This window comes from Haplochromis burtoni, unplaced genomic scaffold, assembly GCF_018398535.1.
Source record: "Haplochromis burtoni strain Fernald_Lab_line unplaced genomic scaffold, NCSU_Asbu1 Contig_288, whole genome shotgun sequence".
In the NCBI taxonomy this organism is placed as follows: domain Eukaryota; kingdom Metazoa; phylum Chordata; class Actinopteri; order Cichliformes; family Cichlidae; genus Haplochromis; species Haplochromis burtoni.
In genome coordinates this window covers 571,373-594,657 of record NW_024582649.1, presented here as the reverse complement: position 1 = coordinate 594,657, position 23,285 = coordinate 571,373, and the positions used below count along the sequence as shown (strand labels likewise).

The following is a 23,285-nucleotide window of genomic DNA, read 5'->3' as shown; positions in this document are numbered from 1 at the left end:
ACACAAACCTGCTTTATGTGGTATGGATAAATTATAAGTTATAAACCAATTCCCATAACTTTTGAGGTAATGTGATCTCTGTACTCCATTCATGCCCATTTAATCACATTAATTAGAGTATTAAAATATTTTTGTGTACAAAAATTATGCTTGAACTGCATTAAGAAAAGAGCTGTGGGCTATGTATCTATAGCAAGTACAGCTAATACAAAATGGCAGTAAATCATATCACAGTGAAATTTGGTGCTTTACTGTAACTTGCTGTGTAACTAAACAATACAGACTTCTGCTAACAGCACCACATTATTAAGTGGGGTTTTTCTACTACAACTGCTCTTTTTAAGTCATAAACTACTCCTCAAAAGCGCCATAGTTTGCAGTTATGACTTACAAATCGATGGTACAATATAAATTGACCATTTAGGAATCTAGGAACTCATCAGCTAGTCTTCTGACCCGCTCTCTAGAGGCAAGTGCCAACAGCCAGTTTTTCTTGGCTTTCAGTGTAGTCCAAAGCAACTTTAGGAATGCTGACAAAGGGTTTTGATATTGCATCACGGCAAATAGACTCTCTCTTTTGCTCTCCAGGCTGAACGAAGAAAGAAGAACAATTGCAGCAGATTAAAATACCTTTTTTTTGCTACTTGTCTTTCTTTTTTTTATATGCTGCATATCCAGCAGCTTTGTTTCCACAGAAAGCACAGGCTACATCTGATGTCTGGGAGAGCAGAGCCACTGGCAGCATGTTTAGCACATTAGTCTCCCATCAGTTTCCCATCAAATGCCAGAGGTTGATGGACAGCATCACACATGCACAAACAGCAAAAAAAAAAAGCTTGTCAGCTTTACATGCTCAAGCTATTGCTAGGACATGCGACACATTCTCAAATTGCTGATCCCATACAGATTTTGGTGTAATCTGAGTCAAGCAGAGTTAAGCCTCCTTCCAGAGACAACAGCCAAATATGACCACAAGATGGCAGTAAAGGGGATGTCACTGGTTCACTACCGTATGTTTAAACTTGATTAATAACATGTAAGTCACTGCAAGTTGGAACCCCCCCCCCCCCAAAAAAAACAAAAAAAACAAAAAACAGATTGCTTCCTGTAGCAAAATGCAGCAACAAACTGTGATTTAAACTGAAAAATCATATCTGACAGGAGGCTAGTTTAGTTCAGTGATTAAGCAGGCAGCCACATACCACAAGGTCAAATAAAGTAGTCCAGCTTTGATTCTGATCTGAGACCCTTTGTGGCATGCCTTCCATGCTTTCTTGTCTCCTCTTTACTAAAAGCTATCCATTTAAGTTGAGAAAAATACTTATAAAAACATAAACAAATAAAAATACTGTGATATGTCAGTTTTTTGGGGGGTTTTATTTTGCTGCTTTCACGAAAATGTAGTATTGAGATTATCCTCAAACGATTGCATTCTGCTTTTTTTATATTTTACCCTGTCATGGCCTTTTTTTGGACAATAGCTGTTTCACAATAATGTACAAATACACATGCAGACACAATAAAACAAGCATACGCAATATTCAGGACAATAAGACATGGGTAAAATAGTGAGAGCAAAGTTGCTTCACTCTTCCAGATCTTTTTGCTAAACAGCTGATTTAGTGCCGAGGCACGGACTGAAGTGGAAAACAAACGCCTTCAGTGGCTGCGGTGGCGAGAGAGTGAGAGGTTATGTTTGACACTCACTGTGTCTCACGGTAAAATAAAAGACTAAAAAGAGACCTGGTTTACAGCAGGCATCCAACATCCAAAGTATACGCCTGCAGAGAGTCCAGCAGCAGGAAAGCAAATGTTCCCTGACGCAGTAAACCCCACCCGTCTGGTTTTCCTCACAGGGAAAATCAAACACTATGAGGAGTACATACGAATTTCTTGTTGATCTGGCCCTGGTGGATTACATGTGTTTATTCATTTATTTATTGTGGAAATACAGACGATATTTAAATTGAAGATATGTGAATGTGTTAATTATTCATGTTGTGAACACAGCCCAGACACTCTAACTGACATCACGGTACAGTACTAGCCTATAAATAGAACACGTCTCACAGGATACACTAAAATTAAGCAAACCACATGAAACCATAAACAGAAGAAGGTCAAAACATAAACTCAACAAAATCAAACCACAAACTGAAGAAGGACCAAAATCTTAACCATATCACAACAAACTAGATCAGCCTTACCAAACTGGACTCCACTAGACCAAACCAAAAAAAAAAAAAAGACTACACAAACCAGGCTGAAACACACTTCCATTATTTCAACACTCTACTGTGCACACACTCAAAGGCAACAGATCGGTGATGGGAGCAAAGCCATAACCTTCCCTTCCCTACCCATAATCCCTCTGGGGATTGCCCTCACCAGCTGCTACTGCCTCCTCCCTGACTGAGAGCTCAACACAGCGACCCACACACGCGCATGTACCGACACAACGTGAAAATTAGAGAGAGACAAACTGAGAAAGAAACGCAGGATGAGAGGACAGAGAGACGAAGAAGAGATGAGAGGAAGAACAACATTAGGCATGAATGAGACGAGAGAGAAAAAGACCAAAAGCGAAAGGAGAGAGAGAGAGAGAGAGAGGGTAAGTGTGAGCCAAAATCAAGGAGGCGTTCCCCGTTTGATTAGAGCAGATTTCTCTGTTGGATTGTAGTGATTATGGAGGGTGACAGAGCCAGGTGACTGAAACATGCCAGCCGTTTCACACACGCGCGCGCGCAAGTAAATGCATTCATGGCACTGTAAAACACACACACACACAAATCTCTGCAGACTTGTTATGTGAACATGTGTTTCATATCCTGCTTGCATCCAACACAGAAATCTCAGTGGGGTTTGAGTTTATGACTGAAAATATCCCACAACCTGGCTTGATGTCATAACCAACAGCTTACAGATGAGACATGCTTCTCACAAACTTAAAAAGTGAATAAAGTCCTTTATAACGTGAGATGCTATGGGTAAAGGTTTGACACAAATCAGATTTTTGGGCTAAAATAAGTACTTTAACTTTAGGAGAGCTTTTTTTGTCAGAGTTATAAAAATAGACACGCAATTAAGGTTTATTTAATATCCCTGTATTGGTCTTGTATCATCATAATAATGTAGCTCCAGCATCAACACTGCAACACTCTTAGCTTTCTAATCTGGGCCTTTGTTTATGTAAAACCCTATTCTGGGAGAAAGCATTTTAAGTATTTTTCAATTACTCTACACCACATAATACATTTATTAAGTTACACTTGTTGTTAGGCAATTTTAGATTATTTATGTTGGTTTGCTAGTAATCCTTTTAAAAATCATTAGCTAACGTCTTTGTTAATGCTGATACAATGAAGTTCAGTGTCACTGGCCAGTTGCAGTGTAGATCCTGAACCATTAGGAAAGAAAGAACAGGACGAAGACAAGGCCTTAACACTTTGCATATGACAGGGTAGCATTAGCAATTTAAAACCAATGAAAACATGTTTTTAATGAAATGCATCACTTTTCTTGTATTTTGATTAGAGTGAAAATTTAAGATTGGGTGGGTCGGGTGGGATTTTCTGGTTTTTAAGTTGGCCACAGCACTCTTGATTTTGGGAATGACTGGTGTACAGAAACTACTGTTGGTCTGAAACAGAAAAACACATTGTTGGACCAATCGATCGGCCCCAGCCTCCTCCCTCTGCAAACATTAGTCCTCTATAACGTCACTTGGTTTGATCTTTTACTTTACTTACATACGAGGTAATTTATGAAAGGACAGTGTACAGGAAGAGATGAGAAAGTGTTCAGAACGAGAACACAAAAATGAAAACACAGAAATCTGGAATTTTTTTTTCAAAGACACCAAGAACTAGAACACACTCTGATACTGAACAAAAGAATGAGGGACATTAGAGATGAAAGGGGAAAGAAAGGGAAAAACAGGAACCAACATATCTGTGAAAGTAAAACCATTAATCCACATGCTCACAAGTTTATAATCAAATGATTGTACAGAATGTGTGTCTGTGTGTGCATCTGTGAGCAGATTAATTTGGTGGTGGTGGGGGGGAGGAAGAAGTGTTTTTACATCTCAGCCATCCCCGTTCAGCTCACCGTTAGTTAATGCACACCGGCACGCACACACAGAAAAACACAAGGGGAGACACACATCTTGGAGGAACAAATAAATGTGGGAACACACATCAATAAATATGTAATTACACACAGCGGTGTGCGCACGCATGCAGTCAGAAACAAGCTGATGCGCACACAGAGAACAAAGCAACAGAAGGACAGAGATATAATCTGATCGTCTTTTCATTGCTGCCATTTGTTCAATTGTCACTTTGGCTTTCTAGTGATCCTCTGTTTCCTTTGATCTCTCGCTCATTCTTTCTGTCTCTCTCTTGGTGTCTGACACACACACACACACACACACACACACAATACAAATATGACTTTTCATTCATTATTTATTTGAGCTGTTTAAAGCTACATCAATTGATTTATTTGACACATGGGACATCCTACTTGTGTACATGACATCTTACAAATTCAGCTCCTTATAAAGTTATGAAAATGTGAATTGGCAGACCTGGAACACAGTAATATGTTCATTCTGCTGAATCGGTTTTCATGACTGAGTCAAATTTTTTGCCGTTCTTGTACTTCAACATTAGTCACCACCGCTATTGTAGCTTTCAGCTGCCGTATCTTCACCAGCTAGTCCCAAATTATTTTCAGTTTTTGACTTGTATGTTATATACAGCTACTTGATCCTGCTGAAAGCAGGTTGGATGAGGGTTCTAGAATGAAGCAAAAAAAATGAAAACCAATGGGTGTTGCAGAGACGGGGCACTATTGCATGGGTTTAGGACTATGAGCAACAGGTTTTACATGAACACCTACTCTCATTTGATCCACCGATAACTGTCGGCATAAAAAAATACTGATTAATGCAACTCTGAATGTCTTAAAAGCTTCTTAAAGTTGTGCCTCCTGCTCAGGCAGATGTAACACACTGCATGATGTGTTAGATTCTAATGCAAATGTTTCCCTGTGTAACCAAAGATTAATATGTGTATAAAATTCAATAAACGTCAATAAAGTTTTATAAAGGTTTATGTGCTGCTTGAGGCAGATTAACATCATAATGAACTTTAGGTGATAATTTCTATAAATGTCATTTACATGCAAGTCATTTGTTATGAATATCATCATTTTTGTATCTGGTGTACAATAGCATGGGGAAAACATGAAAGGAAATGGGCATATTTGGTGACACTTACAAGAGGGCAATGACGCCACACAGCAAAATCTCCAGTGTTAAATTAACACTGGAGAGTGTCTATATGGGTCCACACCTCTGAGTGTTAAATACAACACGGTTGAGTGTTAAATTAACACTTTTGACAGTGTTATATGTTTAAAAGTAACCTAGTCAGTTTTGAAGATTAACAAAGACTATCACTGAGCAGTGCTGATTTTCTAACACTGGAATATTTCTAACATTTTGAGTTATTTTCCAGTGTTAGAAAATCAGCACTGCTCAGTGTTAGTCTTTGTTAATCTTCAAAACTGACTAGGTTACTTTTAAACATATAACACTGTCAAAAGTGTTAATTTAACACTCAACAGTGTTGTATGTAACACTCAGAGGTGTGGACCCACATAGACACTCTCCAGTGTTAATTTAACACTGGAGATTTTGCTGTGCAGAAACTAGTTAATAAACTGCAATGAAGTTGTGGATTTAATACAATGTGTTTACAGTAGTACTTGTTTTCCACTTTGGATAATATCAGCCATATATTAAAGAGTAGAAAGTTTTATGGTGATGGTATCGAATTATCTGTCACTTTGTTTTTAGTTTTCTACTTCATGGTCTTAATATACATAAGACATCCTTTGAGGTTATGATGTGTCTTCTTACACTTACGATTCATAGGCTGAATCAACAATCAATTATTACACCATTTTAGCCATTTTCATTTTATATTATAGTTATATATTAGTTGTTTAGGTAAATATTGATATTAGCGAGTTGCCAAGTTGTCAAACCTGAAGCTAAGATAACAACTGTATAACGTTTTAATACTTTGGTGCCACTAACTTCTGTCCTGCCTTTATTCCCGTCTTCATTTTTCTGTGGACTTCCATCCTTTAATCCATTTCACTTCCCCTTCTGTGCCACACTACATTTCTCTCACTCAGCCCTGAGCCTGTTGAAATTCAGTCAATCTTGTTGTTAAATCTCTCTCTCTCTCTCTCTCTCCCTCTCTCTCTCTCTCTCTCTCTCTCTCACACACACACACACACACACACACACACACACAGACATACTGGCATCACGTCGGCCAGGTAGAGGGTCAAAGTTCACGGCGATCTGGCTGCCTCCCCGGTCCTCCCACCGGACTGCTTGATTGACAGCAATCAGGACTAACCTCCCCTCTCCCCTTATACCTCCCTACTCCCTCCTCCCCTTCCACCTGTCAAGACAAAGTGGCTGATTGTGTGTGCGTGTGCATGTGTGTGCACATTAGCGGACCATTTCCTCTGTCATTTTTAATTATACAAATGATATTCAGCTTTTCCCTGCCCCCCTCCCCAAAAAACTCCCATAATCCCCCAGTCCACTTTCCCACCAGACACAGCCAGGAGGGCACCGCCGTGCTGCCATTAGCATAAGAGTGTGTTTGTTTAAAGAGCCCGTCCCGCCTATAAAATCAAACAATTAGAGATGCAGACAAGCTGCAGCCTATTGACTGCATAAATAATTTTTTTTTTCTTTTTCCCTTCTTCTCACCTTCGTTTTCTTCCTTTTCTCTCTGGACGATTCGTTTATTGGTTCAGACCTCTTGCCTCTCTCACTCTTTCTCTATCTGTCTTTCTGCAGTTATTCCCACTGCTAATGAACCTGCAGGACCTCACAGGAAGTCAGAGAGGGGGGTTTGGGGTAATCAGGATGCGAGGCTCGCTGCTCATCACCGTGACCTTTAGTCTCGCCGCCGCCAGGTCATGCTAGGCCTCTGGAGTCATCTGTGCATGCAGTATGGCGAAACCTGCCTGAAACCCACTTCTTGGTGTATGTGTGCGTGTGTGAAATCTGTTCACTTTTGAATATGCAGGTCTAAAAAATTCATCTCAAGGCCTCGTTCAATGCTCAGGGAAAGGGTGAGTAAAATATGTAAATATAAATACTTCAACTGACAAAGGCCTGCGTGTAATATTCAATACTGGTGGACAAGAGTACTTTTATTCCACTCAGTATGATACATTATTAAAATGCAAACATACTTCAGATGTGATTTTTCTTTATTGCTGTTGTTTTGTTTTTTGTTTTTTTTGGAGGGAGCGGGTGGGTGGGTCAAAATGAGATGAAGAAGAAGAAACAGGTTTAGATGTGTTGGCTCAAATTTACTTTAGCTTTCAAAAACACATGTAAAACAAAGGTCAGTTCTATTCCAGTCCAGAGGGTGGCAGTAGTGAATCAGAAGCTCTTTAGCTGAAAATAAAAGCTTAAAGGAGAATTTTATACTAGTTTAGCTACCACCATTGTCCGATGCGCTGCGTTACAGTAAATCTTTTTTTTTGCAAAAGTTGCGTTAAATTTTCTTTTCCTTTTTCACAGTTTCCTTTTCGCACCTACTCATAAAATCTCCAGTAAAATTCTTTAACATGTAAATTTATTCAGATGTTGATTATTAATATTATTTTAAATATGCATGACTGAACAAACTGAACAGTATGAGATGCCATCTTTTAATCTTGTGATCAATGAGTTTTAACATTAACCTTAGCTTGTTATATAGTAAATGGCAAGCATTAAGGAAGAGAAATCTAGTAAACAGATTTGGTAGCATCTTCAGTTTAGACTGATTACCAACAGCAATCTTGTATTCGATAATTATCAAATTCAAGTTCATCATATCTATAAAGATTGTGTTTTAACAGTGGTGATGATACCAAAGCCAGGCATGGCAAATGAATACAATTGCAGTTAAAACATGCAAAAACTATAGGATGGTACTTTTAATCTAGGTTTCTTTCAGTAAGTGCCTCCTGTCTGGACGCTTCTCATCCATCTGACTTCTACTTTGTCTTTCTAGTTGCCTGTCTGCCTGTCAGATGTCGTACACAAGCATCACTTTTAGTTTCTAAATCTCCACAGTAATATTCCCATAATCCACTGGGAGCAGCAGATCTGTCCTGTCATGCCTGTGTCTTCTCCTGTCTCCACGTCTAATTTTTACCTACGGTGACACTCATTGGGTGACAGTTTGATTGACGGGCTGACAGGAAGCAGTGTCGCATCTGTGTGCCATTGCTGTCGTCTTTCATTTCCCCCTCATCGGCGTGACAACGTGCAAGCACCTTACATCTGTTTTACACGTTGCAGAGTGCAGCGGTTGGTTAACAGCTGTAGGTGAAGGCGCCAAACACTTGATTCGTGTCAAGCAGGGTAGCACTTCAGGTTTTCTTGCTATGTTGATTCTCCATTATCATTAAAACTATAACACACCCTACTAATGTATGATCATTTAAATGTAAGGTAAGTAATTTTATCTGTCATAATACTAACATGTGACTTTTGTTATAGATATGCTGCCTTAATTCTGATGAAGCTGTCTTAACGATATGTAGAAGTTTAGAATTTAACTAATTTGATTATTAGCAATGAAAACACACAGAGATATACAGACTTCCTCGATATTATTATACTTCACATCTCATTGAAATTAAACATTTACTAACCTAAAAAAATGAATCTTTCTCTTTCTAGCATCTAAACCTAATGTAAACCTGACCACCACCATGTTGTTGTTTTTTTACCATATATGTATGAAAGAATTGAGTTCGAAGATATCAGCTAATGGCAGCAAGCTTGGTTACCACGTTGCATTTATAAACTATGGGTGTGATGCACTGATGGACATAATGGTGGTAATTAGTACACAAGCGTCTTGGACGGTTTCCTCCACACAGCAAGATTTAATATTGGTCAGAGGATTCCACCAGCAGCACGAACACATTACAGAGGTCCAGTTCAGTTTCTCAAATTCAATTCAATTTTTTCAATTCAATTTTATTTATATAGTGCCAAATCACAACAAAAGTTGCCTCAAGGCGCTTCAATTCGTGGGGTGACACTTAATAGACACCAATCAATGCCTGCTGAATGTGTAAGTATACCTGACACTCATTATCTATCTCTTTTGCACCAAGCTGTAAATATCCTTTTTCATGCTCTAAAGTTGGGCATTTTAATATTGGAGTCTTTGTGATCTGACTCCCTTTTGGATGTTTTTGGCTCACAAGGTGATTATGTGTGCATCCACTGACCTCTACTAGTAACTTTGGTCATGTTTAGTATGAACAGTCACCATCATAATGATATATATTTATGACAGGGGATACAAAAATCTCAATAGGCCCTCTTTCATTCACCATTTTGGAGCCAAAACCTTTGGTTTACTCACACTCTTTAGGCCAATTGATTGCCCCGAATGTAAAGCTAACATAAAGCTTGAAAATACTGGAAACCGTCAGTTTTACCCCTCAGCCTGCTAGTAGACACACCTATAGTATCAGTTTGAAAATCATACTTTACCTTGTTCTTAAGTTCACTCTGACCTTGAGGCCAAGGTCACTGAGATTGTCAAAGATTCTTTTATAGATGCAGCTATCATATTGATTTGGGAATCCTGGGTGAATTCCTTGTCGAGTTATCGCATTCACAAAAATTTTAAGAGAACTTGACCTTTGAACTTTGACTTTGAGCTCAAGGTCACTGAGATTAGAAGGAGTCTGCAACTTTTTGTAGATGCAGTTATGGTATTGATTTTCAGAATACTTCTGACCTTTGACTAAGATTTTTTATTAGATGCACATATGGTATCATTTTGAAAATACTACATCGCCTCTTTATCGCATTCACAAACGTAGGTGTCCACCTGCTTGGTAGGGTGATAACAATACCGCATCAGTCTTTTCACACCTTAGGGGCAAAAATCAATCCCCTGTGAGTTATGATAATTCCAGTGAAACATTCAAGCAAGATGGTTTAACTTTAGCTTACATAGTTACACAACTGAATTGTGCACTGCTGGCCTTAATGCTAAATTAATGCTAAATTAAATGAATTATAGAGTAAATACATCAGAACCTTCTATAATTTACAATATGGCAGCACTTGAGTGCCAAAGTTTACAGAAAGACGCGTTGATGATGAAACACCGAAACCGTTCATAGTTTCTCAGAATTAATGACAAATTGAACGATAACTCTTATATCTCACTGATATCGCTCAATTGTCTTCCCTTGTCACATTTGTCTCTTATCTTCCCTCTCTGTCTTCTTGCTGCAGATGGACAGGTTGTCCTGATGCGCTCTGTGAGTTTGATTCTCACATAGAGAAGAAGAGACGAATGAGCACACAGGCTGTGTTTGGAACAGGTGTGGCACTCCCTCCCTTCACATACTTACCCTGCCAAGTTCACACAAAACCACACACACTTTCTTTGTCTTTGTAGCGCTGATTTAAATGATAGTAAACATAAAAACACACACTGTGTTTTTCCTCATCAATCACTTTATAATTGGTCACACATTTTGGGCTAACGCACACACACTTTTTATTTTATTCCAACTCCCCTCTTTGTTTAATCACTGTCCGTCTGTCCGCTGCCTTTTCATCTTCAAACACCACATGGTGCCTTAAAAAACACCAAACATCAATCTCCTCAAGTCCAAACAACTTTCATTTTGACAACAACAACTAAACTTCCGCTGACTTCTTGACCTGCTCAACTAAAAGATGCTGTTGCGTTATAAATGCTGACGTTCCACTCACTAAAGCAGTTAAAAGGGCTAAAACGTCGTAATATATTATATTCCTCCTAGACCTGTATTCCAGTTTCTATAAAATTACAGCTCAATAATAAAAGTTTAATTTTCACAAAGTTTTTTTTTCTTTTTTAAAGCATAAGCACAATAATATCTCATTAGAAATGAGCTTTTTCTTTCCAATTTTGTTGTTGCAATTTTCGTCTAAAGGTACTTTTCATTGTACTACATTCCAGCTCTGTATTGTTCTGTATTTGGGTCCACTTGAAAGCGAACATAATCAATATCAGTATTAGAAAAAAAAACTTTGCAAGCATCTTTCCAGAGTTTGTTTTGTGTTGTGTTTTGGATTAGACTTATTTATATTAAACTGCAAATAACTTGTGAAAAAATGTGGGCTTATAAAGAAATACCACACAATCTGGGAACTACTGACCTTTTCAAACCATACAAATGGATTAAATATATAACTTCAGTTGCAAAAACTAGTAGATCTTGTAAACCAAGTGCGAACCATGACGATGACCTAGATTACTCATGTAGAGTTTTGATCGTACAGCCTGAGGGTAGCTATAAGGAAGCACCCTCATAATGTCTGTATTTGATTGTTCAAAACAAGACTATGTAGAACTGATTGTGGGTTGCAGTTTGTTTGAGAACCTTTCATCCAAACATCATTAACTGACTGAAGACACTTGGCACAGTACATATATATATGTACAATCAAATACAGACATTATGAGTTAAATTTGGAATTAGGGTAAAAGTTTAGCACTATTTCTGATGGTTAAATGTAGACAATGGAGAAGGCATTAATATCAATTAATATACTTACAGAGACACCAGGCAATTTTCATGGATGTCTCAGGAATGGGTGGACTGAAGAACAAGTTCTTGGTTCCTTTTGTTGTATGCTGGAATTTGTTTGCTAACGAGTCCCTAATTTTTCACTAAATGTAGAGAGTTTTCATACGGTCACACCATACTTCCATTTGCTATGTAATGTGCTTTTTTTTAAAAACAATTTTTGGCCTTTTTTGGCTTTATTTGATATGGACAGCAGAGACTGACAGGAAAGCAGAGGAAGAGAGAGAGAGAGGGGGGAAGCCACGCGGCAAAGTGCCGCGGTTTGGATTCGAATCTGGGCCGGCCGCTTAATAAATAAACTTTAATTTCTTGCTTAAATTGACATTTTATCTGTCTGAAACTATAAAAATTAAATCCAAATTGACTTAATCTGGCAGCAGAAAGTATTCAAAACAAGCGTATTAGATTGGGAGATGGTGAACCCTAACTCTGAACTTCAGCCGTGTCACTAGTTTTGCACACTATAATTTTCTGCCTGAAAAATAATTTCTACCAAGACAATGAATTCAAGTTGGTCCAATACAAATCTCTATTTTGTATGTAGTATGAGTAATAAAGTAATAAAGTTCATACAAATAAAACCTTCACTCATTTAATCTCTGTCAGCACACACACGCAGCAAGCCAGACCAGAGACAGGAGAGTACACATAGAGCTTTACATCCTGTTTAATGACTACTCCCTCTCTCTCTCTCTTCATTAAGCATTATCAACCTCTCTGGCCTAATCTCTCTGAAATTAGTGTCTGGTCTCTACCACCTAAGTGACTGGCTGGCATTCATTAGCGCTGCGTTTTAGCCAAATCAATCATGCCATACCCCGTCCGCCACGCTTTCTTAAAATGTCATCCTCAAACTTCTCACAATCAATTAAGCGCGAGATTAATGAGGCCAATTTGCCGCCAACACATCGGCCTTCCTTCTTCACTGAAAAGGCCACGCACACACACAAACACACACTCTGACGATGTAGAAACACACTCGGGATACTACATCACACACACAGGAGCATGTGTGCACATAAAGCACTGTTTCCTCTTGACAGTCTGTTTGTTCTGGTAGTTCAGCAACAACGTGGCCAATCACTGAACTGCACCATGGCAACAAAACAAGTAACATCTACTTTATATAAACTGTGAGAGAAGTTGACTTTCTGTTTATCAGGGGAACATAAAAATAAAGAAATGCTTCAGCATGTCACTTCTGTGGAAACACAAATATGTATCTCTTCTTTAGCTTTTGTGATTTAATGTGTGTCATTGCCAGTACGCATGTTTCTATGATACCTGCGTCTAGAAAGAATTCACAGTGCTTTACTTGTTCCATATTTTTTCATGTTACAGCTTTATTCCAAAATGGATTAAATTATTTTTTCACTTCAAAATTCTACATACAATACACCATAATACAAAACAAAAAAAAATGTTTGACATTCTTGAAAATTTAGTAAATCTGAAAAACAAAAATATGACCTTTTTTGCAAGCCTTTGCCATGACCCGATTCCACTGATTGTCTCTCAAATATTTCCACCACCTGATCTGATACCATCCCTACAATGAAGCATGGTGGTAGCACCATGCTGTGGGGATCTTTCTCAGCAGCAGGAATGGATCAAGGGAAAGATGAATGCAGTAATTAGTAGAGACATCTTAACATATAAACTGTTCCGGGGTGCTCTGGACCTGAGATGCTGGTGCAAAGGCTCATTGTGGCAGGGTGTGGTCTGCGGTGCCGCTGCAGGGGTGGCGGACGCACTTGAGCAGCATCCACAATCACGCCTTAAAAGTCTGTGCTGACTGTCGTTGTGTTGTTGTTGTGTGAAATTGTGGTGTGTGTGTCGGGTTGTAAGCTGACTGTGTGAACAGCAATCGTGGTAATAAGGTGTTTAAAGACGCTGAAAAGCGTACATGTTGTCTGGTCTGCCGTGGTTCGTTTACACTCATCTTTAACATAACAAATACTCTAAGCATACAGTCAAGATAACAAAGGAGTGACTCTGGGTCCACTTTGTGAATGTCACTGAGTGGCCCAGTCAGAACCTAGACTAGAACCCGATTGGAGATGTCTGGAGAGATCTGGTCCACTACTCACGATGTGGCCCAAATTTGAAATGATAAGCTAGATCAGATCTCTAATCCCTAAACCTAACCAAGGGAGCTAAATGGCAGATTAGCCTGGGTAAAAGACCGAAAGTTGAGGCACACAACGATGTGTGCTGCTGACAAAGTTTCTGGGCTGCCTTTCCTCATAACAGCCTTCCCTCAAGAATCTCTCCATCTAAAGCAATGCATTATCAGGGACTGTAACATCTAGTCCTTCTTACTGAATGATAATGTCTGTGCACCAATGCTTCCCATACAAAGATTTAGAGCTTGAGAGGTTCTGCAAAGAAGAATGGGAGAAAATAGTTGTTCCAAGCTTTTAGCACCATACTGAAAAAGATTTGAGGCTATAATTGCTGCTTCAACAAATGAATACACATGTATATGTATATGTAATTTATTTATTTTTATTTACAATAAATTTGCAAGAATTTCAAGCAAACGTTCACTTTGTTTGTGCATAGAATTTTGAGCTGAAGATTTTTGGACTAAGGCTGTAACATGACAAAACAAGTGAAGCACTTTTGACTCATAGGGATTACTTATACAAACACTGAACTGACGATTTAACATTTTAACGACGGTAGCATCCATCACTATAACAATGTATATGTATATTTTTGTTACCTCTCTTCTGAAGCACTTTGTGACATCTGTCTCTGAAATGTGCTATAAAAATGAACTTTTACTTTACTCACTACTTTTACTCTATACGACAGAAATTAAAAAAACACATAGCTTATGAACATATTCTACACTATTGACTAATTTAATGTCTGTGATAAGTTGTAAGTTACATAAGAATATAACTATTACTCCAGAGTCGAAGAGTAAAAGCAGAAACAGCAACAGAGTTAAAAAGGAATGTAAAACAACCTTGCTGTAGTTTTTGAACCACATACCTCCAACACATCGTATTTCAGTTTCATGCTTTCTCTCTCTCACTATCACTCTCACAGGCTCACACACACACACACACACGTGCACACACACACACACACACATGCAGACACGCACACACACCCCACTTCCAGGTGAGGGGAGGTCCACGTTGTTTGTGTCACTTTCAATCTCACATCTACCTCAATCTGCCTTGGGATCTGACTCATATGGTTGTCATAGTGACTCTCTAGGGATTATAACAAGGTATTATGGGATGTCTAGTGTCTTGAGCTGCAGGATCAGAACATGGTGTTTACACTCACACGGGCACACTGGCACACAGGCTCGAGACGGCAGCGATGCTCAACACAGCGTGAGCGGCTCCACTTGTTCCAGGCTCGTGTTAACACTCACACATGACAACATGATGTGCACAGCGGCGGAAGAAGGGAGATGGTTGTCACGGCGACATACTCGGTCTGCGCTGCAGCTGTCTGAAGGATTAACACGGGACAGATGAAGAACAAATGGTACAAGGACTTACAATAGGTGCGGCTGTATGTGACACTATTGCATGACATCCTGAGTGCTTTCACATTGGGAACAGCACCCTCTGGCTGCCAGCGAGTCGCTCATGCAGAGTGTTTGCATTGGAAGCTTTGACAGTCATGTCGACTGACCACCAGAAGAGAGTTGAGTATGCGATCTAATGATTTTCAGATCTGGAACTGCTATTTGCAAACCAGCTGCAAAACATGGAAACCATCGCAATTCCAAATTCGTGTGTGACAATCTGGACAGTAATGCTATCATCAAACACTTTTTGGTGATTTAAATTATATGTCACTAAACTAAAGTAAATTCCGTTACATTTATATGTAAAGCATGTTACTTTGCAGGATCAGATTAGTTACATTTAGCCCCAGTGTTACAAAAACTGACTCCTGAAGTACTTTTTAAGAGAGCCCTCACTCGCTCTGTTTCAGGTCTGTCACACCCCTGAGTGTCTGATCACCATTGAAGCCCCAGGATCAACTGGTCCTTGCCACCTGCCCAATAAGCTTTGTGTAAGTGGGTGCTGTGGCTGGTATTGTTTGTGGGATTGCTAGAGCGTGTTTCCTAAAAGTTCTGTGAAGCTCTTTGTCAACTCATCTCTGACAAACACCTAACCATGATCATTAACCCTGTGCAAACAGATTAACCTTTCTACCAAGTGCTGTCAGTCAGGAATAAAAAGAGAAGAATCATTCTGACACATCAAAAACTACCTACATTTTTCTCTTAGTCTTTCTCCAAAAAATCAAGGTAAGGATAGTCACCAACAATGACTTAGACTTTGGAGCATCAAGAGTGTCCTAACAAAACTAAGAAAACTTGGCAGGGGTTGTCATTTTTTCCAACTACTCTTGTCTAATGTGTTTGTCGTTAGTCAGGCAGCTTAGCATATGTGATATTATGCGGATTAGCTTTATTTTGGTTTCTTTTTCTTCATTTTGGTTTCCAAAGAATTAATGGTTTTAGTTTTTGCCACTTTTGCAGGATTCAAGATTAAACATAAATACCTTGGACAACGATTAATGATGAACAACATATTTCCTTTAAGCTCTTTAAAGATATTTGAAGCGGGCGCTTTAGTTTGTTTACATTCAAAAGAAAGACATTTCTATAGCAGGTATCTCCAAACCTAGGCAACTCACACAAACACAGTCTAGGCAGATACCAACTTAACCTCTGTGATTTTAACCAGAGGTAAGGGTGAGGTGAAGTGACATGTCTCCAATCATGAAAGTGATCAGGGCTGACATATGGCTTAACAAAATGATTAAAATATAGCAAAGGAGACAGTTGTGTGCTTCAAAACAGCAATCAGCTTTACTTTTTACGATGAAGGTTCCACGGATGCACGGTGGTGAGCACTGTTGCCTCAAAACAAGAAGTTCAATTCCACCACTAGGCCAGGTTCTTTTACATGTCTTTGCATGCTTTCCCCGCGTTTGCCTGGGTTCTTTCTGGGTACTCCAGCTTCCTCCCACATTCCAAAGACAGGAAATTAGTGGGATGAGATTAATTGGTAACTCTAAATTGCTCCTCTCGCCCTAAGACAGCTGCCCACATAGCAGACAGGTCTGACTTCTGGCATAGTAAGTGCTATGTCATCAGGATATGGGCCAGGCCTGGCATAGATGGCACTGTTTATGTGATGGCATGCCACACGTGGCTCGATTATGGTTTGGTTTATGTGGCCCAGGCTCATAGAACACAGGTCTTCCCCGGATCCAGCATCAAGATGGCACTTCTGACCGACTGGTGTCATGGCAGGGTGTATGTCAACCAGATGTGGGCCAGGTCTGGCAATGATGGCACTATTTATGTTCCTATTTTCCTATTTTAGTTAGAAGACCCAAATGCCATGTTGCAATACTATACAGCTATGGTAGCCAACGTTTCACATGCAGGTTTGACAGGTTTGTGAGTGTACACTTTTTCCAAAACCTTGTGAGGGTTTACTCATGTTTCCTACTGGGTGGCTGTAGCTCAGGAGGTAGAGCAGGTTACCTACTGATCGGAAGGTTAGTGGTTCAATCCTTGGCTCTTCTAGTCTGCATGTCAAAAGTATAAATGTAAAGGAAGCACTCAGTTTAGAGAAAGTGGGTGAATGTGGCATGTTGTATAGAGCACTATGAGTAATCTGGGAGAGTAGAAAAGCGCTATATAAAAATCAGTCCATTCACTGTCTGAACAGAGTTTCATCATCTTACTTTGCACTATTATGTTCCGGCACATGTTGTTATGACATGGCTTGATTAAGGTATACATTAGGCTGATATCTGGGGCCAGAGCTGAAACTGTTCTGGGCCAGCACAGGGCCACCAGTGTGTCTGCAACGGGCCTTGTGCTGGCCAATGTGTGGGCCACCTCTGGCAAACCACATCTGGGCCACCAAAGGGCCATCATTCCTCGTGGTAGGTGGGCCGAGTGTAAGCACATTGTGTGGCCCAGATCCAGGCCATACCAGTGTTGCTATGTGGGTGGGATAGGCTCCAACTGTGCAACTTTTACCGTAACCACAATGCTGCTTTTTTATTCCAAATCTGAACCTAAACATATTGGTTTTATATTTTCGAACCTAACCAAAGCAAAGTGACACCTGTGTTTTTCTATGCAACTACTGGGACAAAGTATGCTTACTCAGTTGGTAAAGCTTCAATTTCCTGGTTTTGCTTTTGTTTTTGTCCACTTACCAGATGACTGATGGCCTATCAAAAGTCAATGTAGCTGATGAGCATATTTACTTTATTGGCACTTTGCAAGTCAAAGCATGCAGGAAGTCCAGCTTCTCAACTTGATAATTAAGGGCAGTTATGTATATAATATATCTATTTTTATTCTCCAGAATTACCCGATTAAAACAAAGCATTTCCTGCTTTATTGTTACAGATGGTCAGTGTCACTTTGTTTTTGTTGCTGTTTTGCTTTGTTTTTAACGAGAGGGTGTTACAGTTGGCAATTAACTTTTTATATCTGCTAGAGACTTTTCTGTCAGGATCCTTGAATATGATAAAGGGATAAAAAAGTACAAGGAGATTAGAAAAGTGTGGATTTTTCCATAGTGAAGGCTTACTGGTGTCAGCCAGATTATAATAATAATCAGGTGTAACTGAAGCAGATACACACACACACACACACACACACACACACACACACACACACACACACACACACACACACACACACACTTAGATTAAATGTTTGAAAATGCACTAGCAACAAAAAAGAACATTCTTGAAGGTTTAAAAAATCATCTCAGAAATGTACACGCACTTACAAATACTGCATATCTAATAACACACGCACACACCCACACACAGATTACCAGCGCCTATCAGCTGTGGTATCGCGTCAGCCTGGTTGTGATGTTAAAAGCTCAGCCTTTGGGCTGTATGTTAAACAGATATGGAGTGGAGCATGCTAGGGATTAAAACTACAAGACACACACACATTTTTGCACACACACAAACCCGAGGGAGCGAACAGCGATAACCCAGTCATTATCATACTTTCATAATTCCATTTAAGAATTCAGCTTAGCCGCAGCAGCAGCTGGATGTTGAGGAAGTTGGCTGTGTTGAAAAATCTGAGGGTGAATTATGAGGAATCACTGTGCTAATAATGTAGAGGTACATTATTGAGAATAATATAGCTTCAGAAAAGCTCAAAGGCAAATCATAAGAAATAATTCAGATAACAACTGGTGTAAAATCCTCTTTCTGAGGAAAAAAAAGCATTTTATAGGATTTGGATGTCAGACTATAATATTATAAGGGCTTGGGAATTGGAAATAAAAGAATATAGAGCATTAATTGTAATTCATTAAAGGGCTCACTAGGAGCTCTTCAGGATGTAATGCTGACTAGAAAACAGAAATACTACATGAAAGAAAAACTTGATAGAGGAAACAGAAATTGCTAGTATTGTCATACATTTGCATTAGGCTATACTTACTTACTACAGTACTTGCATTGGCCCAAGACTTTAAAAACTACTGTTAGCATGAGTCACAGTAAGAAAATAAGAAATTGAAAATCAAGACCTGATATGTTTTTTCTACTTAGTCTTTATTGCTAAGCTGTATCTATTGGAAACCCATATCTGTCAATTATAAGTAAAATACTAATTATTAGCAGAACTGCTCATTGGTGAATTTGTGCTACTTTTCCTAGAGTAAGAGTAAATACCCCCAAAACGTTACACTTTTTTAGCATTTGTTTGTGATTGCATCCACATGCTAATTTGCTCCACTTATTAAATGTGACCCATAGTCTGCTAACTAAAGTAACATTGCATATGTCAGGACTTTGAAATTTTAATCCTTAAAACATCAACGACAATGTTTCAGGTTGATGCTTCTATTCAGATAATGGTCCAAGCACGAGAGGGTTGGTGGAACTGTGAATCTCTATACTTCTGGATCAGTTCATTTTCTAAGATATTTCACTTTAAAACCATCAAAACAGCAGCCTAAGAGCAAAATATCACATGGCTGCTGAAAGTTTCACAAAGAAAAGTTAATCAAGTTAATGTAAAATTGTAAAGAGCACTGTTTACCCATAATATTGAGCAGGTTTGTGTGTGTGTGTGTGTGTGTGTGTGTGTGTGTGTGTGTGTGTGCTTATAGTGTGTAGAGTGTACACAATCTGCATCTTGATGCCTGATGCAACCAAGCAACAATAACTGGAAATTATTCATCAGAAACCAAAGCCACTGAAAAATGTACTGGACCAAGAGTGTGTCCATGTGTGTCCAGCGTGATACTGTGGAACCAGAAGAAAAATAGGTCTGCTGTATCCACATGCATTTCCAAGCTTTTTTCCAAAGATGAGTTCAGATAAGTTTTTATCCGCTGTGAATAGTTCCTACCTGTAAAATGTGGCTTCCTAGGTGAGGTTCGAAGATCTCAGAGGCAATGGCGCTGGGACTTCTCCTCCGCTGGGTACCGATAGCTAAAGACACACACACGCACACAAGGAGAGAGAAAGCACAGGACAGGACAGAAGAAGACTGGTGAGACTCAGACACATTGATACGAGCAAAGCTGCACTCACACACGAATACGTGTTCACAAACACACAAACACTCACGTTTATACAGCCTAGCATGACAAAAACACACATGGCACAAGACAAGAGGAACCAGTGAGTTCAGCTCTGAACAGTCCCAATTAGTGCCACAGGTTAGCATTGTCAGTTGCACTCGCTAAATCAGCCCCATCCTTCAGGTCATATGAGCTACTAATAATACTAACAGGTTTCATTCAGTGACATCATTTGGCAAAGCAACAGCATCTAAGGAAAACGTATTTGTAATGCAACATCATTATATATTATAATTAAATACACTCTCATGCAAGCAAAGTTCAAGTATCTCTACGTGGAAAAAAAATTGTTTCATAAAATCTGTAACTTCAAAATTACAAGGTTATTTATTCAATCGTCTGCATTGAATAAACAAGGTTAACATTAGACCTCAATCTTTATCTAAGGTACAAAGAAAGTTCATGTTGCATTTTCTCACAGTTTATGTGACCATGGGAGTAGATGGGGTTTGAAAGTAGCCAGAACTTTAACCTCTGTATCATGAAAAGCTTCCAAGTTGATGTTTTAATCACCACCGATCATTCACAAATGCTTTTACTAACGGCTGTGATGGCTTGCAAATGCTTCCCCTCAAAGTTATTATTACCTTTTTTTAAAAAAACACAAGTCAGTGACTACTCTTCCCATGTCCTATTATTTTTTTATTTTCTTTTTTTGCGAGTAATGCATCTCAGTAATGCATTGAGGATATATATTTTGTATCAGGAGTGTAGAAAAAGATGGAAGTTGTCACCATAGCAACCAGGAAAAAAGTTTTAAAATACGTGATAGGCATTATATTTATGGTATTTTTTTGATCTGTCGACTGAATCTTCAACCAAACATTCAACCATCAAATGCTGACTTTCACTTGCCTTTTAATCAGGACACATGAGATTGAAATTTATGTTGAGGAATGCGCAAAAAGTTTTGTGTACAGAAACATGAATCAGTAGGTCGTGACTATATTGCAGACTGTTGTGACATCAGGTTACCATTTAATAAGTTGCATAGAACATCAACAAAAAAACTCCAAACCAACACCGCAGTCACCAGCCCCTTTGTAAAGCTGCTAAGAAACACAAGCTGGCAACACTAAAACACCTTATGGCAGGACATGAAAACAAATAATGACCTCAAGGGCTGTCTGTACTGTCTCATCTCTCATCTTATCTCTTAAGCTCTCTTTCTGTTTTTATCCTTCAAGCCATTATTTCCACAAATATTCATGTGACCATCCATCTGCATCGTGAATTCAAAGCTGGATTCTGATGTTCTCATATGTAACATCCATTATATTAAAACCCCACAGATATCAAAACAGTGTGAGAAGGCGGCTATAATTTGTGTACTTACAGCCCCCTATAACTGTGCACATAGCTAAAGGGGCTAAATACATCATTTATACCAAATTCATGCACCGTAAATAACTTTTTAACGGATAATGTCACAACAGCTCCTCAGTGAGTGACAGGGATATCGAGGAGGGAATCTTTTCCTCTTTCCCTTGCTTTTTTTTCTTCCTTTGCCATTTTTTCCCCTTTTTCCTCTTTTTATTTTTAATTCTCATCTTCCTGTCCATCATTTGTTTATCTCTAGTGAGTGAGAGAGCTAGGGAAAGGCAGAAAAGACAGACAGGAGTTGAGAGAGAGAGTGAAACAGTTTATAGCTTTCTAAAATTTCACCCTGAGGGCAAAACTCTCTCTACAAAGTCAGAAAGCACAACAGCTCGAGAGACAGAGGGAGGAAAGGAGAGAAAAAGTGAGATGGTCAGTGTAAAATTTGGCCCGAGGTTAAACTGTCTCTCTCTCGCTTTCTCTTTCTCGATAGAAGACAAAAAGAAAGAGAAAAGACTGACGGTGGGAGAGAGACCTCAGTGCTGTCGCTAAGTGCATAATGTAAAGTTCAATCATTAATATAGGCCAGAAAAAGATCAATTCAACAACAGACGGTAACTTAAAAAAAGCCTTGAACAAGATGGTTCCCAAAAGCATCTAAAGTATTCAAGCAGCCAATATGAATTTTATTTATGAATCTGCTTTTTTTCTTTTAAAGAACTTAATAAAACTATTAAAAGTCCTTTTGACTTCAAAATGAGTTTGAATGCAAAGCAAATTGAATGTATTTGTAAAAAAAAAAGTGCTACCAGTTAATGTCTAAGCCTTGAGACAGCTGGAAAATGGAAATGGACAGCACAGGAGAAAAAGCAGAGTGAGACAGTGACAGAGAGCGAGACAGGCACACAGAGGGGCATTAAAGCCCACTAAAAGAGAGATTTTTGTGCCCTGAGGTAATGTTCTTCTCTCTACCCACTCTCCGTCCTCATCTCCCTGCAGACCTCATTACAGCAAATTTAAACACACACCAATAAAAACGCTCATATGCAAGACTCCCGTGTGCTTTTTTGGAAGGGGGTGGGGTTGAAGAGACAGAATTAGCTTTAATTAATGACATAACAAAATGTGCTTGTGAATGAAAGGGTTACAGAGTAAAAAGGCAAAAGGAACACAAGGAGAGAGTAGATGGGATCAAGGAGCTCAGTCTGATCTTTGTGTATAAGTATATACTTTATTTTATATATAATATATATTCATGTGAAGAAGAAATGACTATAAGCAAAAGGAGCATGCCTACATGTTGAATAGATTGTAATAGGGAAAATTTTGCTGATCAGATGAATCTTAATTTTTACTGTTACTATCTTTCTTTAAAGGTGCTATATAAATAAAGTTATTATTATTATTGTGTTTCCTGCAAAAACCTGACTTTTTACCTGCAAATTGTAATTACAGGTACCCTTATTTGCAGGTCTAATTATGAAGTTGAAGTTATTATTATCAAGTGTGAGGTAAAAATCAAGGAACACTAGTTACTAGGAAGATGTTGTGAATGATGTGACACTGAGGCAACGACGATGGCATAAAAGAGAAAAAAGGACAAAAAGGGATGAGCATGGGGGG

General features: G+C 38.9%; 1 protein-coding gene across 3 annotated transcripts in view; it reads right to left on the bottom strand.

Annotated features, from left to right (window-relative positions):
• Window positions 1-23,285, bottom strand: part of LOC102310091 (neuronal PAS domain-containing protein 3) — a 358,526-nt gene that overhangs the window by 142,820 nt on the left and 192,421 nt on the right. For all 3 annotated transcript variants that reach the window (XM_005941008.3, XM_014339622.2, XM_014339623.2), the window contains one exon: window positions 20,111-20,193. In XM_005941008.3, the coding sequence (XP_005941070.2) occupies window positions 20,111-20,193 (83 nt within the window). The remainder of the gene's footprint in view (window positions 1-20,110; window positions 20,194-23,285) is intronic.